The 20,281-nt window shown below is 35.9% G+C and overlaps 1 protein-coding gene across 1 annotated transcript; it reads right to left on the bottom strand.

Annotated features, from left to right (window-relative positions):
* Positions 1 to 3,435: 3,435 nt before the first annotated feature.
* LOC120275946 lies at positions 3,436 to 12,065 on the bottom strand. The gene is made up of 14 exons (XM_039282680.1): positions 11,872 to 12,065; positions 10,095 to 10,168; positions 9,910 to 9,990; positions 9,690 to 9,765; positions 9,236 to 9,306; positions 8,677 to 8,778; positions 7,193 to 7,282; positions 7,030 to 7,104; positions 6,908 to 6,940; positions 6,665 to 6,745; positions 4,883 to 4,942; positions 4,726 to 4,790; positions 4,115 to 4,156; positions 3,436 to 3,956 (listed from the first exon to the last, which is right to left on the bottom strand). Exons 1-13 carry the CDS (start codon positions 11,912 to 11,914, stop codon positions 4,117 to 4,119), a joined length of 891 nt encoding a protein of 296 aa, XP_039138614.1. The 5' UTR covers positions 11,915 to 12,065; the 3' UTR covers positions 3,436 to 3,956; positions 4,115 to 4,116.
* Between the last annotated feature and the right edge of the window lie 8,216 nt (positions 12,066 to 20,281).

Below are 20,281 nucleotides of genomic sequence, written 5' to 3'. Positions count from 1 at the left end.
AATAATAATAAGATTAGTAGTAGTGTTAGTAATAGATTGCATGCAAGGCCCAAAGCCCGGGGATCATCACAAATTATTAGCAATAATAATAATAGTAATAGTAAGGGTAGTGTGGTTGGAGGGATCCATTTAAATAGGCCTGGATTGATGTGGAAGCTGAGAAGGAGTAGTAGAAGTGGTGGTGGTGGAGGTGGTGGTGGTGAAGAAGAGAAGGGTAGTGATGGAAATAAGAAGGTGCTTAATTTTAATGTGAAGACTTGTGTTGGGTATCAGAGTGGTGGAAGTAATGCTGGTTTAGTTAAGTTGAAGGCTTTTTTCTCTAAGAAGTTGCATTGATGTGAATATTTGTTTTTTTTTATTTTTATTTTTTTGATTGTCTTGTTTGTAATTACTTCATCTTTGTTTGATGAATTTGTGAGTTTGCTCTGATCTTGATTGATTTCATGTTTTTTTTTTTTAAAAAAAAATTGTGTATATATGTGTCAAGTAATGTGAATAAAAACTCAAGAATTTTGTGTATATATAAGTTTATATATAAGTTGAATTTTTCAATTTTATCCATTATGTTTTTTTATGCATAAATACAAACTAGCCAGCTATTTTACCAATGGTAAAATATATAACCAGCATTGATAGATTGGAACCCCTTATTCATAAAAAAAAATGCTTATATATATATATATATTAATAAAATAAATATAGGACTTTTACCCTTGCAATATGGTATTTCTATATTTTTTAAAAAAATACAAGAATTTTTTTATTTTCATAAATTTAAATAAGAAAACAGAATGAAGATAATATAGAATTGAAAGCAAAAGATAACCACATAAATGTAAATTGTGAGATGCTTGTGGAATGATGAGAGGCAAGTAAAGATACAAGAATAAAGTCAATGTTATCTGACAGGCAATACATGGTGGGTACTGTTACTTTTGTTTTTCCTCAATATTTGAGGAACAAATGCCATCACTCTCATGAAAAAGAAGAGATAAATATTCAATGAGTTACACATTACATGCTCTGTATTCGAGAAGTGAAAAAAAAAAAAAACATTACAATAAATTAAAATAAAAAATAAAAAGGCTTTGTGACTTATGAGTAGAGCTGTCAAAACGGGCTGGCGGGGCGGGCCGGCCCGCGGCCCACAAAAACCCGCCATTTGGCGGGGCGGGGCGGGCCGGCCCGCCAAATGGCGGGCTGGAAAAATGCCAACCCGACCCGACCCGTTTTGGGTTGTGGGTTGGGCGGGCCGGCCCGCCAAAAAATCAAAATAATTAATTTATTTTATTTTTATAAATGTTATAATATATGAAACATTGAAACATTCATTATAAATTCATAAAAAAACTAAATTAAAAATTAAAACATGCAATAATTAACAAAATAAAAAACATCCATTATAATATTCAAAACCTAACAAAATCAACAATAATTACAAAATCTCTAAATAAAAACACTATTATAAATTTAAAATCAACAAAATTTTTTTAAAAAAACAACAACAAACCACAAGATAAAAACATCTATTACTAATTATAACATTCATCCATTACTAATCAACAAAAAAATTTAACAAAATTAACAAAAGACAAAAATAAAAACATCCATTACTAATCATAATATTCATCAAAAATCAATGAGTTTATTAAAACGTTTTTGTTATTCCATATTTCTTTTAAAATATAATTAAATGCATATTAAACTTCATTAAAATTATTTATTTAATTTTTAATTTAAATCCTTAACAATATGTCATTATATATATATATATATATATATTATATAAACTATATTATATATATATTAGAGGCGGGCCGCGGGCTGACCCGCCCCAACCCGCGGCCCGCCCCGCCCAACCCGCGGCCCGCGCGGGTTGGCCCGTTTAGGCCCGCCTCCAGGCGGGCCTATAAAATACTAACCCAACCCGCCCATTTTTATTGGCGGGGCGGGCTGGCCCGGCGGGCCAAGCCCGAATTGACAGCTCTACTTATGAGTTAGGTGTGTGAGGAATCAGGATTCTCTTACTCTGTGAAGTCTCTATGTGCCATCCTGGTTTGGATCTTTGGGTGTTGTTTAGAGGGGACAATGTCTTCAGCATAGCAGACTCACATGTATTAAAATATCTCAATTATATTTGTACCTACCAGTACAATAACCTCTGTCAAAATTTTCCGGTTTACTTTATTATATTTTATTTTGTTTTATTTCTTTTACGAGAGGGTGTAATATGGATTGTTGGATCAAAGTCATGAGTTGACTTGACCTAATTTTGTTTTACCGACAATTTTAATAAATGAAATGGCCGGGTCTTTAAAATGTATATAACATATTTATTGATTAATATATTACAATGTTTTTTCTTGTCTATGTCTATGTAAGAAAGCGAAAGATCTCTAGGTCGAGCAGTAAAAAGGCCCTTAGTGTGTTGGAATAAATCCAAAATCGATAATTCAAAAGAACGCATGAGAAATTGACTTCATGTTTATACTGAGTGAGAATACATATATTACAGAACAGTAAAAAATTCTTAGTATATGGGAATAGATCTAAAATCGATACCTCAAAAATATGTATGATGAATTAACTTCATGTTCATACTAGGTGAGAACACGTACTGCACAACAAGACTTGTGCAGTACATATTACGGGATTAACTCCACGATTATGCTTGTACACTCCTTTGATTAAATTGGCCGGCTAGTGCAATTGGCCGAATAAACGTTTAGATGACTAACTCTGTATCGGTGCTAAGACTCCTGACTTTTAGTGGTTTATCTTCTTGACTAATTTTGTACCAGTGCCACGACTGCTGACTTTTAGTGGCTTACCTACTTTGTAAAATAAAAAAATTGTAATAAATGTAGAAGTGTATTTATTATTTATTGGTCATTTAAATATGATAAATATTTAATTAATTTTAGCTCATTAATAACCTACCAATATACAAAGGCATTCACTTTTAATACAAATCTTTATCTACCTAACCCAAATCCTCAAAAATCATGTACATGTTCAATAAATATTAACACCTATATTCCCTTCCCAAAGCCTACTTTTAGGTACCAACTTTGTCTATAATCAAGAAATGGACACAGAATTCTTGTTCAATGAACTGTCCATTAGATTAAAATAACATAAAATCAAATTCCTGGAATAGAACTGATTGCATTATTATGATATCTTTTACTAAACATGAACAGGCTATCCGTCCTTATTTTTTCTATATGCACCAAAATCATTGCATTGATTCCCATTGAATGATATAATACTGATCACAACTGTTCCTACTCAATATATCAATCAAACACAACTGAGAAGATCATGCTTGAATGAGAACTGAACAAGGACCTGGGAGAATGAAAAGGAATCTTAATAATTTAAATAACTTTTCCATTCTTCCATCACCCATGTGATGCCATGTTTAACTGGTTCTGTTAATAAGCATGACTTATTTCAGCATTAAAAAAATTTTAAGGAAAAATAAAACCACCATGTCAATTCTATACAAAAATGCTGATGTCTCATGCTCAACACCAATGTATCCTAGAAATTTTACATTTTGATAGAGCTAATAACTTGTGTTTCATTCAACCTACTTTCAGCTAAAAACAAAAGCTTAGGTATTTATAATTGGTCTTGGTAAATATGCTCACTGTTTTGCAGCTACGAATACTTCGACGTATCGAAACCAAAAATTTGGACTTAACAAAAGTACGGCAGTTCTAGCTAGCAGCGCTGCGGGTTCTCGCGAGATAAATAATGCCAGACAGGAGTGATCCCCTCCGTCCGGAGCTTGAAGAACTGCCTCTGTTTGGAGCTTCGGGAGTAAGGATTGATCCCCTCCGTCCGGAGTTTGAAGAACTGCCGCTGTTTGGAGCTTCGGAAGTACTTCCTTGTTCAGGGGCCGGCCTAGCATTGCCTGTTTTCATTGTTTTGGAGATATCTTGTATGCCCTAAAACACCGAAAGAATCAGAAACACTTAATAAAACTATAACTCAATCATGTTTTTTTAATGTGGGATAATTGTAAATGGTAGATCATGAAAAGCTCTAATTCTAACGTAAAGTCATCATCTTTTATCACATATGATTAACAGTGTAGTGACCTAACCTTTATGCCTGATACTGACACAGTTCTTGACGGTTGAAGAACCTGGTGCAAAAGAGGCAGAGGATGTCATGATGAATTTATAAAAGGGAAATATCACTTCACAGATTCATAATTTGAGATAACTAAAAATTCAATTTCCTAAGTTCCAACCTCAGCAAGATCATTTTTGGCCTTTGACTTGCACCCAAGTTCTTACAGTCTATTATTAGATCAATTATCACATTCCAAGGCATGCCAAAGAGGATGTGCAAAGAAACTAGCATGACTTAAATGACATGAAGATAATGCCAAACACAAATAAGCTGATATTTGAAAATTTTTAAATCGATTGAAGTATCTGGCAGTATTTATTTTTATGTGAATTCAACAGTACATCAGCAAAAGTCACGCAACACCTATTTCCTGTCATCAGACCTAACCTTAGCAGCATTGATGTGACAGAATATCAGATATGTCACCAGGTTAAAAGCTGATGGATAAGATGGCAAAATTGAACCAAGAGATACTACACAATATATATATATATATATATCTTTAAGTATGACAGAGTAAAGTTTTTCTTTTTCTTTCCCCTTTTTTTCATAATTTATGGATGTGCAAGTTAATCCCACCTTGGAGACTCTTTAGAAATCGAGGGGGATGATGGTTCTGGTGTCGGAGATGGCAATGACCCAGTCTGCCAGACAGACCAAGATAGTCAGCCCACAACCCAAGCATCAAAACACAAATATAATAGAGCGAGAGAAAGCTAATGAGGTCCACACTTACCCTTGCGACATGCATAGCTTCTGGAAGTTCAAGAGCAGGAACAGGATTAGATGGTAATATCTGTAAGACAACACTCAAAACCATAAATATTCAAATGTATGTGAATAGATCATTCGTGTATGGAAAAACACCTCACTGAGTGTTCATAGATTCAAACATAAAGCCCAACTTGTGCCATAAAAGAAAACTATTTTGTGTTGCATTTAATCATACATACAAATATTTTTGAGAAAAGAGAAAAAAATCTAAGTTGATCATGTATAGAGTTCTATTGCGTTTTCCTAATCACAGAAGAGATTAAAAAATTCAACATTTCCAAATTCTTATGTTCTGTTTAGTCCAATTGTAACAGAGACAAAATCCAGGATTGTAATTCCTATCTTCCATTCATCTTGTACATCAAACCAAGTTCCAGATATTCAACATTCTGAATTCGAAATTCCACTAAAACAACAGCCTACCAAAATCAGGAAGTGTGTTTGGTGTTACATTTGAGAAGCTTAAAGGCAGCCTCGGATCATCGAAAGTTCTCCATTATCTTAAAATGAATGTTTGGTTGTGAATTTAAAAAGACTCCACCTTTTTTTTAATGCGGAAAACCATTTTTAACTTCAAAGCTTAAAATTAATACTTTTCATAGATGCAATTTCCAAAAGTAAAACTCAAATTTTAATTCCTAAACTAGCTTAACCTTTTCAGGTTATTTACCTAAACACTGTCACAACCCCTTATAAAGTAGTTGTCCAGACCCCAAAATTTATAAAACTTTGGGCATTACCAAAGATGAAAAAAATATCAAATAAAGGAAAACATTTATCCTGTCACTCTTAGAGATAAGAACGAAATTTTAAAGCATCCTATATCATTATATATTATTTTTTCAATTAATCATATTAGTTTGGATGACAATTTTATGCTTTAAAAAAAAATATTTGGATTTTTCTGGCTTATCTTTGAAATTTATTTATTATTAAAAAAAAAATTCTTTATGCACTGTTTACTAATTTACACCCAACTCTTGTTTTGACTTGCAGAACTAAACAACAATAATAAAATATAAAGCTCTTTTTACATGACAAAGCCAAACAACAAAATTATCCACCAAGAATTTCTACTTATTAAAAAAGCTTTGCTTGTTGAAAGCTTTACTTGAAAAATCCTATCATAAGAGCAATGCCAAGCACACCCCAAGCCAAAGATCCCTAAAGTCAATTCTCACACCCATAGATACAAAGCTATTAAAATTAAACTAGCCATGTGCTATGCCCACACACCACTTATAGATATATTTCTTTCTTGCCTTGGTTACTATGCTACCACTCTAGCAAATGTTCAAATTTCATATAGTACCCCTGAGACCACATCAGTTTGAAAGGCCCTTCTATTGTCTCTAAAAATGTTGACCAAACTGTCCTTAAGCCCTCCTAACATTATTAAGTAGATGCATGGAAGTTTGAAGTGATTGGAAGAGATAGCAAGAGGACAAGTCAGAAGTAGCTGTTCATAGTTAATAATTTACAAACTACACAAGCTGGTTCATAGTTTTAAAATTCACCCTTCAATTATTGTTTTACCAATTGTCAAACAATAATTGCTTTGCTAAAATAGCAAGCCAATCAAAAACATGTATTGAAAAGAAGCCGCTCTAAAGTTTCATCAATTGTAGATTCATTGAAATTTTAATTTCTAAAAGTCACCATGAAGAATATGGCTTTTTTTAATAGCATATAAGTATGTGCAGCCTGTAAGAGAAGACTACCAAAATGTGGTAGTGCACTTCACCTGAATAGAATCTGAATTTCGGCTCTTCTCCAAACCCTGGACAAACTGGCAAAGGTGATACACTCCCCGAGCAGTAAAATCCTGAGATTTTATTTTGGTAAAAAATAGTAAAATTCAGTTAGTTGGCAAAAGAACAAACAAAAAAGAACACAAAATTAAAAACAAAATAGTAATGATGATGATGATGTTGATGATGATGACTTGCTCCAAATCACAATTATACAATTCTACTTAACAGGGCACCTGATTCCCCTCAATTCGACAAAGTTTTGTCTCCTGAATGACATCGAATTTGAAACTGAGAGTCAGAATATTATTTGCACATATAATCAAACTGTCAAAGCTGTTTACTGCAATAATTTTACCAGTGTCTGAACAGCTTGATGTACTGATTCAAATTCATCATGGAACCCAGTAAGCCTTCCATGTAGTTTGGAAACCTGCTTGTCATCAATGCACGTGAACATTGTACTGCAAAATATACATAGATGTTTTATGAAATAAAAATAGTTCAGAGAACTCTATAACCTCATCTTTGGTGGCTGCAGTGAGTTCCAGAGACTCATTCAAGTTACAGTCCACACGATCAATTCTTGATGATAAATGACGCTTTGCAGTCTGCAAATAAGCCAAAATGGTCAATAAACAAGAACATTGCTTTGGATAAATCAATCAACTTTCTTGTGACTGCTGGATCCAAAAGTTCCTAAAGAAAAGCCAAAAACAGCTTGACTAGATTCAAACCTGAAAGGTAAGCTTACTATAAAAGCTTGTCAGAGGAGAATTTTATACTAACAAGAAAGAGGCTGGAGGGAAATAAATCTATCAAGAATTTCTTAGTCCGTACCTTGCCAATTTCATTGACAACAACATTTGGAGAGACACATTACAAATGAAGGCCTTTTCGCCATGCGGTTAATGGATAGAGGTGCTCACTATACAAGTCCCAAAAAATTTTTATGCCCTCTCCAGATTCTCCTTAAAAAGAAGAAACTCAACCTAATAGCATTCAAACAAATCTAACCCAAAAAATCCAAGGAGTTAAAGTTATGTGTGCCTTAAGCTACTTGAACATCAACCGACCAATTCAAAATTTGAGAAACTCCCACAGCAACACATGCCTGAAATCGCTTTAATTGAGAAACTCCCATAGCAGCACATGCCTGAAATCGCTTTAAAACTCCTTTCAGCTAAATATATCCAGCACTAATTAGCAAAGGACTAGTGGTTCACGTAGACATTGAACTTTCACTAAAGTAACATGAGTCTTCCCCTTTTCAAAAGCTAGTCCACGATTCTCATATGGTAAATCTCATCCATGTGAAAGAAAACTATACGGTACATAAACTTTGAGGTTTAAGGAACAATCAACAATGGACTATATGCAATGTGAAAATAAATCAGAAATAATCACTAACATAGATACAGATGCTGATTATAATACATCTATATGAAGCAAAAGTCTGGTAATCAGAGGCTTCTTTGAATTTCATTTAGAAGATAATATAGTGAATTTGAAAGGTGAATTATGTTTCAAACAAGGAAACCTGCATCAACATGCATAGCTAGTGACAAGAAAGCCAAGAAGTACCTACAGATGACAAGTGACCAGTTGGCTTGACAGATACTCAGTGCAGAGTTTGAAGGTTTGGGCTTACAACAGACAAGTATTGGACATAATCAAGTCACCTTTCAACAACTAACTGGGTCAATACCATGTTAACCAACAAAATGCACAAATAACTAGGGTGATTTGTAGCATGTTTTACCATGAACAAGGAATCATTTTGCTCACTCATTTTACTCCATGATACAAACCTTTTATATTCATTTACAATCATAACACGGGATTACAAAATGAAAATCACAATTCAATTAGTGAATAGCACAATTAATCAACTAAAATTTAGGTAAAAATAAAGAACAATAAAAAGATAATGCCATTTGGCTTCCTGTGAACAAGGATGCTTCACAAAGAAAGAAAAAAATTGTAGCTTTTCATGAAAACTTACAGATATTGATGATGAAATATGATCAAGTTGTTTGCCCACTGCTGAGCAAGCATCGGTGAGACCACGACGTGTCACAAACATCATGTCAGATAGCTTCCAGCCCTGATAAATGCTCAAATTAGCCATAATCATATTTTTCTCATAGTTATGATCAAAGTATTGTTTGTGACAACTACTCAGCAACGATAGGAAAACTAAGTCTTCAAAAAGATTTCTCACTTCAAAGGTAGAAGTAGATAAAGACATATAACTGGAAAGAATTGGCATATGCCAAAAAAAAAAAACTATGCAAACATATCAATTGAAAAGTATGCATGGAACACAAGTGGTGCAACATTATTGTGTCAAGTTATCAACTTTTCAACAGGCTACTATTTGACAGCTTCTAAAAATTGCAGCTATGACAGCGTCACAGCAGGTTTTCCTAAGTCCATACACTCCTGTGTCTGACATGTCATGACAGTAGAGGAAGAGCAACAAGTTAAACAGCTCGAATCATATAGTTCTATCTTTCCAAAACACCCAGCAGTTGTAGGAAGCAAAGGATGAAAAAAATCACCTTCCACCAAATATAACCATATCCCACAACTCCAATAGCAATTATAGTTTTCACCTTGAAAGCACCAGAACCTGCAAAAATTGAAAAACAATTGAGGTTCAGTTCAATTCATGTTCTACAATAACTGCAGGAAATTTGAAAATAAACAAAAGGTATGCAACTAAGTTCAACAATAAAAGATGAGCTCATTAAGATCAAACATTCTGTTGCTAAAGAATTATTATAAGCTTTCCAGATAAGAAAAAAAATCTTCTTGAGAAGTTTGGATCACAGAGCACAATAGACCAAATTCAAAATAATAATAACCAATAAAAAGTCCAACTGACCACAATGATACTTCTTAAAATAGATTAATACCAGCATGCAAGATGTACTATGCATACAAACATCTATACCAAACATTGCAAATAAAACAGAACATGGGACACAATTTAGCACGAGTATTAACTCTTACCAGATGCGGTACCAGTAACTATAGTAACAGATCTTGATGATGACAAGCGTTCAAGCTCCTTTCTCAGAATATTAACCTGCGGAAAAAAATTAATCACATCAACTATTTCATTTATAAGCATGTGGCTGTGAACTGGAAATAAGAAACTTGGAAGGCTCAACCATAGATAAAAAGGTATATGGCTGTGTGTTTGAAAATTAATTAGCAGCAATCTGCAAACCTGAGCTAAGATCGTGTGATTTTGTTGTTTGACAGTTGAAGAAGGCTTATCTTTATCCAGATGAAGGTGCTTTGTTACAAGCTGCATGCAAGAAAATTAATCAAAAAGTGAACGCAGGCACTTTGAAAATTAATCAATTAGTGAATTAAGGAACAATAAAACTACATGCAAAGTTTAGTCCAGACCTTCAAAGCACCAGAAAAAAAGCCAGTAAGATCAGGTAAACGCCCTTCCTTTGCAAGGGCAGTCCCAGCTATTCCTGCAAGGCAATTATTAATAAACAAATGAATCCAGGAATAAATTTAGTGATGCCTTTTAATCAAACAGCTGTGCAAGTGAACTGGAGGAAAGTTATTTAAGAGTTTTTTTGGGCTATTCAAAGGAGGAGCCCCTCCCTAACAAGTTTCTAAGTTGATCCTTCGTGGTGGGTGTCACACAGATGACTGAAACAAGCAGTTCTAGGGACAAAAAAAAATTTAAAGGAGTTGATGCATAGGTGTTGAGCAATCCCTTTTAATATCTGATCCACGCCATTAAGAAAGCAAAAGAAGCTCAAGATTTTCTATTTGAATATATCAATAGGGACATATTAAATTAGCAGAAGGACTACGAATCACATCACAAATGCCAATATACCAGAGGAGAAGGGTGTTCGACTGGATAAAATGGAAACAGTCTGGCTACCCCTTCTAAAACATATATTTTGCTTCATAGCCTAGACAAGATTTTAACTGCAATTATTTGTTTCTTTCATATTTATCCAAAATATTGACAGCGGTCACCTCATCATGATCTATAAATGATAGAATCTCACAATTTGCGCTATTCATGATCTCTCTGCTAATTAAGGCATAGATGGAATCAAATCGCTACATCCTAAAGTATCTCTGCTAAAATTACATCTTCAAATAGTCTTCAATTAAAGATGTAGAAGGACCAATCATATCACTAAACCCAATCATACAAATCAGAGAAACATTCAATCAAAGAAGCAAATCAATTAAAAAAAAAGGCAAAATAATGCAAAGAACCTGCTCCTATGATGATGGTGAGCTTCCCTATGGCAGCAACCGCCATAACCAATATGAGATCAAAAAGACTCCTTGAAGCATAACTTGGATGAAGGATCAAGAGCGCATGACAGATTTAAGAACCCAAAAGTTTTGAAATCCCAACCATTCTAAGAACCCTCAGTGCTTCGCGGATAATGACAGTCTAGACTGGTATGCTTAAAATTTATTTATTTTAAATATTTAAAAAATAACAAAAAAATATAAAAAACTAGGATAAGCTTAGTTTTAGAAATATCCAAATTTATTCACTCCAATTATCTCTTTAAAGTAGAATATAGTTAGAAAAAAAAATATGAAAAATAAGAAATCTCCCGTTTCTCAGAGTAAATAATACGCTTTTAAAAAAAATTACCAAGGTTTATGTCTTCTTTCTCTTCATGACTTCTTAATCGTCATACAATAAAGATGGTTCTAGGGCTTTATACACAACCGTAAAACATTGCCCTTCTTAGAGCCCAACTCGATTTTCTTTATAAAAAATTAAAAAAAAAAAAAATCTCTCAATATCTCCCCATGAATAGTTTGCAGCTTACGATCATAGAAGCCAAAATCAAAGCTTCTGAAAAATCTAGACAAAATCGATAAGCTATTGAAGTAAACTTAAGTAAAGGGATTTCCCAAAATACTACACTAATTCAATCTCCAAATTTCAAACAATACACTATGACAAAAGCTTTTAATCAAACATCTGGAATCACAAATCAAATTAATAAAATCACATCAAAACTAAAACCAAATAGAACAAAACAAAACAAACATATTCAATCAAACCAACAAAATCTAATGAAGTTATATACAAGAATTAAAAAAAAATAGATATTTAAGTAGAATCACAGCCCTAATTCCCAAAAAATAATGAAAAAACACAAACAATAAAAAGAAAAATTACCTGCTCCGATGATGATGGTGAGCTTCCCGATGACAGCAGCCATATCCAATCTCAAAACCCTAGAAAAATCAAGAAGGAAATTTGGAGCATGACCGCAATGAAGGATAAGAAAAGGCCTCGATTTGGCGCTCGAGATCGCGACGAGGGTTTTGCGATCGATTGCTCGCAATCCTTTTTTGGAACTCTTTGTGAGGCTTATTAAGCTCGTGTTTCTGGTTGGGCTCAGTATATAGAATTTCGAGTATTTTATGACCGTCGGATATAACCACTATGTTTGCGAATCACGAGGCGATGGGTAACGAAATTTGTGATTAGGCCCTAAACAATGTTGAATGTACATATTGATCCCTTGAGTTACAGAATATTATTTTTATCCTTGAATTATATGTTTAATTAATTAATTAATTAATTAATTAATTAATTAATTTGATCACTTAACCACATGAATGTCTTCACTCTTATCGTTAAATAAGTCAATGATTATTTTTTTAAAACCATAGGAAATATATAGGAGTGTGTTTAAATGTAGAGTTTTTAATTTATCTATATTTTTACTCCATATAGGTTAAAGTTTAAATCCATCTCTTCGATAAAAATACAAGCACTTTATATAGGTGATCTAATGTCAATAGATTAAAAGACGGTTTGACACCTACATAATTACTTGATAAAAAAAATAAATTATTTGATTTTTTATCATAACATTTTTTTCATATATGAGTAAAATAGTTTTTGTATTAGTTGACTTTTTTTTTTCACTTTTCTTATATTTGTGTATATAACCTTCTAAATCTTATTTATTTTAAATATGTAACAACGTACAAAAACTTTTCTCTTTAGAATTTTTTAATTTATTGACCAACATTAGAAGAAATTGTAAATATTATCAATATGGGAGATTTTTTTTTTAATTAGGAATATAAAAAACATATATATATATATATAATCAATAAACCATATAGGGAGTGCATAGGTATTGAAATTAAAATTTGTTGTAAAAATACAAACACAACACAAAAATCATGCCAATAAATTAATAGTTTTTTTGATGAATATATCTTTTTTTGTAACGATAATTACTTGTTTTTTCATGTGACTGCCCACATCAAAATAGATGATCTCTCATAGGGGTGTAAATGATACACCTTTACTCGCAAGCTTACACATCTACTCGCAAGCTACTCGGGCTCGACTCAGTGAAAATTTGAACTCAGCTCGGTCGCGGTCGAGCCGAGCTCAAGCTCGAGTAGTTGAGCGAGCCGAGTTCGAGTATTGTGATACTTGACATGAGTGCTCGTGAGTCTAATCGAGCATATATGTATATATATAATATTAGATTTATTTGATGAAAATCAAGCGGGAAAAAACTTTCGAGCTCGAGCATAATGTTATTGGTCATGTTTAGCATTTTTGAGCTTAGTCAAGTGAGCTCGAGTAGCTTGATTTGTGTACCAAGTCGAGTTCAAGCTATAAAATGAATACTCGATCGAGCCCGAGCCAAGTATTGAGTACCGAATATTCAGTAGAGCTCGAGCTCGAACTCACTACTACACGGCTCGAGCTCGATCAATTACACCCCTAACCTCTCCTTCATTTACAAATTTTTATATTAGGCTTCCTGAGATCCCATTAGTTTATATATATACCCACATAGTAAATTGACCTGTTGGTTTTATAACCATTGATATTTTGTTGTTTTAAAATTTCATATAATGCAAGAAAAAATGTTAAAGGCACAGGGTCTAAAGATGATGGCACGATTATTAGGAGGAGCAAGCGCAATAGCAAGGGGGTTCGAGGTGGACAGTTCAAAGATTTCGTGCCAAAATGAGGAGGAGAAACAGAATCGTAATTAGCTAATTAGTGGGATAATTAGTACTATGATTAGTTAATATAATGGAATGATTTGTAATTCAGGCAGTCGTGGTTGTTAGAGAAGGGTATAGCCCATGACGAATTGTCCAGGCACATATCATGTTTGTTGAAATGCCTAGCTGGCAAAGTGGTTACAATGATTCTAGAAATTCCCTATATAAGAGGGAATAACGAATGAGAAAAAGCAAGGAATATTTGCTAATCTCTTCTTTTATCTTTCTCCTTCCTCTCTTATCCTCCCCTCCCTTGTTCTTCACTTCTTCCCTATTGTATTGCAACAACTTGGTGCTTTCAATGAGTTCGTGACGGACGGCATGATGACGAGAGCACGCGCAGTTGATGAGCAACTGTCTTCGATGGCCGAGCAGCTAACCCGCCACAACTTCGTCCTTACAAAGCTCGATTCCCTTTGCTCTACAATTCAACAGCATTCAGAATCCTTTGACGTCATCCGGAGCTCCATGGCGACCCAACAAACAGTCATGGCCGAGATGATAGTGAAATTGCAGCAATTGGAAAAGGCCTCACCCTCTTCTTCATCTCCTTTGTTATCCACATCTACACAACCATCTTTACTTCCCTTGCCTCCATCGAATCCGATCCTCTCACTACATCCTTCTTCTCCATTAATTCCACCATCACTCCATTCTAATTTGTCTATTTCAACTCCCCAGTTGCCCAAGATTGAGGTCCCCTTCTTCTCTGGTGACGATGTTCTAGGTTGGTTGTTCCAGATCAACCATTATTTTCTATTTCACCAGATTCCTGCCAACCAACGACTGGCTATCACTGCATTCTACATGGCGGGTGCTGCACGACAGTGGTTTCAGTGGCTTCATTCCACCGATCAACTCACTCACTGGGATGATTTTGTCCAGAAACTCGAATTATGATTTGGGCCATCTTCATTTGTGAATCATGAAGCATCACTTTACAAGCTCAAGCAAATAACCACAGTCACAGCGTTCCTCCATGAATTTGAGTATCTGCCCACTCAGGTGACCGGATTGAGTCAAAGGAGTCTACTGAATTGTTTTCTCTCCGGTTTGAAGGAGGAGATCCAGCGCGAGCTATATATTTTGAAACCAACCGATCTCCACAATGCGGTTGGAATGGCGAAGCTGGTAGAGGATAAATACATTGTAGCACGATCAGCCGTGAGTCACCCATTTGTTCCTCAGCTGTCGGCACCGGCTCCAACACAAGCAATTCAGCGCTCGGTCCAGCTGCCGATTAAGTGTCTCTCACCGGCGAAAATGGCAGCTCGGAGAGAGAAGAGCCTCTGCTTTAACTGCGATTCAAAATTTATTCCAGGCCATAAGTGTAATCCGGCTATGTTTCTATGCTTAATGGAGGAATCTGAAGATTCGTCTTCACCAGAGGATGCGCCACCACTGGATATGTAGCTTGCTCTTATTAATGGTCATCAAGATGAGAATTGGTCTCAGGAGACGCCTTGTATTTCCTTTCACGCGTTGATGGGCCAGATCATACCCTCAACCCTTAAACTCGCTGGTTCCATCAATGGCCAAGCCGTCATGGTGTTGATCTACGGAGGGTCTACAAACAACTTTATCCAGAGTCGTCTCGCCGATCAACTGCAATTGGTGGTGCAACCATCTTCTCACCTGCGTGTTACCGTCGGCAATGGTGATGCACTTACTTGTGGAGGAGAATGTTCTGGTGTACCGCTGAAGATAGGAGAAGCACTTTTCACCGTTGATCTCATTCTATTACCGATCTACAGTGCAGATGTGGTCTTAAGCGTGTAGTGGTTGTTACAGTTGGGACCCGTTCTCTTTGATTACGAGAGGCTTTGGATGGAATTCACATTCCAAGGCAATCGGATCAAGTTACAAGCCCTTACTCACCCTCAATCTAAAATGGTGCGATCTGCGTCCCTTCGCAAAGTTGAACCAACAGGAGCCCAATTCTATCAATTGACGATCGAATCCAAGGATCCAAAGCTAAGTCCGTCCATTGGATCAGATGGCCCCATCGTCTTCCTCAATGAGTTTTGTTCTCTTCTGCAACAGTTTGGAGATATATTTAACATTCTAACGGGCCTTCCTCCTATCAGGGAACAAGACCACCGTATCCCATTAACCTCGGGAGCAGCTCCGGTAAATGTTAAACCATACCGCTATCCCTATTTTCAGAAGTCTGAAATTGAACGGTTGGTTGGTGAGATGTTAGCCGATGGAATCATACAACCGAGTACCAGCCCCTTCTCTTCACCAGTGCTATTAGTGCAGAAGAAGTATGGCACTTGGCGGTTCTGTGTAGATTACCGTGCATTGAATGCTGTGACGGTGAAGGATTGCTTACGGATCCCTACGGTCAAGGAACTGCTTGACGAGATAGCCGCTTCCCAAATTTTCACCAAGCTTGATCTGCGAGCCGGGTATCATCAAGTCCGAATTCACCCAAATGATGTGGAGAAGACGGCATTCCGAAATCATGAAGGCCATTATGAGTTCCTCGTCATGCCTTTCGGCTTGACTAATGCGCCGTTAACCTTCTAATCCCTTATGAATTCGACATTCAGGCAATTACTTCGCAAGTTTGTATTGATCATTTATGATGATATTCTTGTCTGTAGTTAGGATTGGGATTCACATTTGGCTCACCTCCGTGATGTCTTTACTCGCCCACGAGCTCATCAGTTGTTCGCCAAGCTCTCTAAATGCGAGTTTGGTTGCACTTCTATCGGATACTTGGGGCATATTATGTCGGGCAAGGGAGTTTCTGTCGATCCGGTAAAAATTCAGGTAATCAAAGACTGGCTCGTTCCTACAACACTGAAAGCCTTGCGTGGATTTCTCGGGCTTTGTGGGTATTATAGGTGTTTTGTTCTTAATTATGCTTCACTGGCATCGCCATTAATAGAGCTTTTGCACAAGAACGCCTTTATATAGACTCCGACCACTACCCGTGCCTTCCAAACATTAAAGGAGGCATTGATGCACACGCCTGTCCTCCAATTACCAGATTTCAATGCACCATTTATCATTCAGACCGACGCATCCGGTACAGGCGTAGGTGCGATTCTGATGCAGAGGGGTCATCCCCTAGCTTATTTTAGCAAGCAGTTGTCTGCACGAATGCAGGCTGGCTTTACTTATGCACGGGAGATGTTTGCCATAACGGAAGCAGTAAAAAAGTGGCGCCAGTATTTGCTCGGACGACGCTTCACCATACAGTCGGACCATCAGAGTCTTTGTTCTTTATTGCATTAAACCATCCAAACGCCTGAGCAGCAGAGGTGGCTTTGCAAACTGTTGGGTTATGACTTTGATATTGAGTATAAACCAGGAATTCTCAATGGGCCGGCAGATGCCCTGTCGCGTATGGATGGTGTTTCATACCATGCCCTGTTTACCAATTCAAGTCCTCAACCCATTTTATAGGGATGCGATCCGTAAAGAATATGCCACGCATCCAGAAACAGAGAAGCTCTTCGCCTTGGTGACTGATGACCCCGGGGCTCACCCCAATTTCATAGTCCCGTAACGGTGTGCTACTGTTCAATGGAAAGAGTATGGATTCCAGCAAATTCAGTTCTTCAACCTCTGTTATTAGCTGAATTTCATACTACTCCTACCGGAGGACATGCGGGGATACAACGCATCTTCGCGCGCATTGTAGTAGTTTTCTATTGGCCAGACCTCCGGCATTTTGTTCGTGAGTTTGTATCTTGGTGCACAGTTTGTCAAACAAGTAAGCCCTTCAATAAAGCCCCACAAGGTTTGTTGCAACCTCTGCCCATCCCAGGGAAAATTTGGCATTTAGTGTCAATGGATTTCATCGTGGGCCTGCCTCCTTCCAATGGGAAAACAACTATTCTAGTCATAGTTGATAGATTATCCAAGCATGCTCATTTTGCTGCTTTGGGACCACAATTCACCGCCCCTCAAGTTGCAGAGCTTTTGGTACGAGAGGTCATCAAGATACATGGCATTCCTGCTCAAATTATTTCAGATCACGATCCTGTGTTTATGTGTAGCTTTTGGCCTGAACTCTTCAACTTACAGGGCACCATGTTTGCTCACAGTAGTGCCTACCATCCACAAACTGATGGCCAGACGGAGGTGCTTAATCGTTGCCTTGAAGATTATTTTAGGTGTTTTGCCGCCGACAATCCTCAATCATGGTCTAGATTTTTGCCGTGGGCCGAATGATATTACAATACGTCCTGGCATTCAGCAATTAGGATGACACCGTTTGAGGTAGTGTTTGGTCGAGCACTGCCTTCGTTGACAGATTACCTTACTGGCACCTCCTCGGTGGCTACCATTGATGAATTATTAAGGGAATGCACTGACCTTATCATGGCATTACGTGAAAACTTGAGCCGTGCCCAACACTGGATGCGCAATCAAGTGAATTCTAGAAGAACTGACGTCAAATTCCAATCTGGAGATTGGGTTTGGTTAAAGTTACAACCTTACCGTTAGGTTTCCATTGCCCGTCGGTCATCTCAGAAACTATCAAGGAGATTCTTTGGACCGTTTCAGGTTATTGAGAGGATAGGCGAGGTGGTCTATCGTTTAAATCTCCCAATCACCGCCAAGTTACATAATGTCTTTCATGTTTCTAAGTTGAAGAGGTTTATTGGCGACCCCATCGGTGACATTCATCCACTGCCGGAGGAGTTCATCAATCAGCAACCACTGTTAACGCCTAGCGCCATATTGAAGTATAGAGATATTATTAAGAGGGCAAAGTTTTTTCCCAGGTTTTGGTCAAATGGGGTGATCAGTCCGCAATTGATGCCACTTGGGAAGATATCAGGGATTTTCATGCAGAATTTCCCTATTTTACCCTTGAGGACAAGGGTCTTAAAAGAGGCCGGGGCAATTGTTACAGGCGCAGGGTCTAAAGATGATGCCACGACTATTAGGAGGAGCAAGCGCAGCAGCAAAGGAGTCCGAGGTGGACAGTTCAAAGATTTCGTGCCAAAATGAGGAGGAGTAATGAAATCGTAATTAGCTAATTAGTGGGATAATTAGTACTATGATTAGTTAATATAATGGAATGACTTGTAATTCAGGCAGTCGTGGTTGTAAGAAAAAGGTATAGCCCATGAGGAATTGTCCAGGCACATATCATGTTTGTTGAAATGCCTAGCTGGCAAAGTGGTTACAATGATTCTAGAAATTCCCTATATAAGAGGGTACAATGAATGAGAAAATGCAAGGAATATTTGCTAATCTCTTCTTTTATCTTTCTCCTTCCCCTCTTATCCTCTCCTCTCCTCCCCTGTTCTTCTCTTCTTCCCTATTGTGCTGCAACAAAAAACGGTTACAAATATTCATTAAAAGATGGAAAAATTAATTAGAAGTCCTTGAAAAGTTTCAAAACTTTCCAGACAAACTGTCCGTCATTTAAATTTTCTAGAAAGTCCCTCCTTTTTTAGTTTACTTCTTTTCGGTCATTGCAACAACGCAGCTCACTCAGTCAGTTTATTGTATTTTACAACATGTACTTCCCGCTTAATAAGTATATTTTTTCATTTAACTTTGCGCGTTTATATGTAACCATATAAGTTTTCATTTAATATATTACCTTTTTGTTTAATATTTATTTTTGATATTTAATATCTAACTTTTTCGTTTAATATTATATATTTTTATTAAAAAAACTGAGGGTCATCAACTAATAAGTTGTCAGAAAAAAAAGACTTTTTTTAAAAATACTTAAATTTAGATGAACGATCTGTATATAAATGAAATTTAGTGAGACTTTTAAGATATATCTACTAAAAAGGTCACATTGAAGTAAATCAAATGAAATGTAAGGATTCATCAACAAGAGGAAAAATTATATATATTTTTTTTATTTTCACATAATAATAATAATAATAATAATAATAATAATAATATAGTGGATAGGATCTAGTCCATTCTGCCCTTTTAACGCTCCCCAATTTACATAGATTTATTATTGATAAAAATTAGTCAATAGTGTTTAAAAAATTAATAATTAATTAAATAGACAAAAGAATTGGACAGTGTGATCTCAAAGTATATTAATCAACGTCACCTTTCACGGATTTATATTGATGATTTCTCACGGTCTTATTATTATTATTATTATTATTATAATGTGAAGAAAAAAATATTTTATACATGTTTGACCAGAATTAAATCATGAAATTGTTTCAGTCTTTGATTCAATTTAACTACATAAAGTAAAAAAAAAAACAAGTGCATATCAGTAATTATCAAATTATCTATGAAAATTTGAATAACAAATAAACTAGAAATTATCCCTTTTCATTATGTTTCTCACCATAAGATATTCAGATCCAAGCTCTTGAAGTTTAATTTGTTCTCAAACCAAATCCTATTTCAGATCAAATTACAATATGAGATATATATATATATATAACTCTGAAATTTTTTTTCTCTTTTGAACTCACAGAAAAAAAGAAAAAAAGCAAAAACAAAGATGTCAATTTCCTTGAAGCTGTTCAAAAACACATGCAAAAACATGAAGGTCATATATAGATACAAGAAAACATATAGGAAAT

This window comes from Dioscorea cayenensis, chromosome 14 (assembly GCF_009730915.1).
Source record: "Dioscorea cayenensis subsp. rotundata cultivar TDr96_F1 chromosome 14, TDr96_F1_v2_PseudoChromosome.rev07_lg8_w22 25.fasta, whole genome shotgun sequence".
Classification (NCBI taxonomy): Eukaryota; Viridiplantae; Streptophyta; class Magnoliopsida; order Dioscoreales; family Dioscoreaceae; genus Dioscorea; species Dioscorea cayenensis.
The sequence above is the reverse complement of the archived record's forward strand: the minus strand, read 5'-3'. Positions and strand labels throughout refer to the sequence as shown.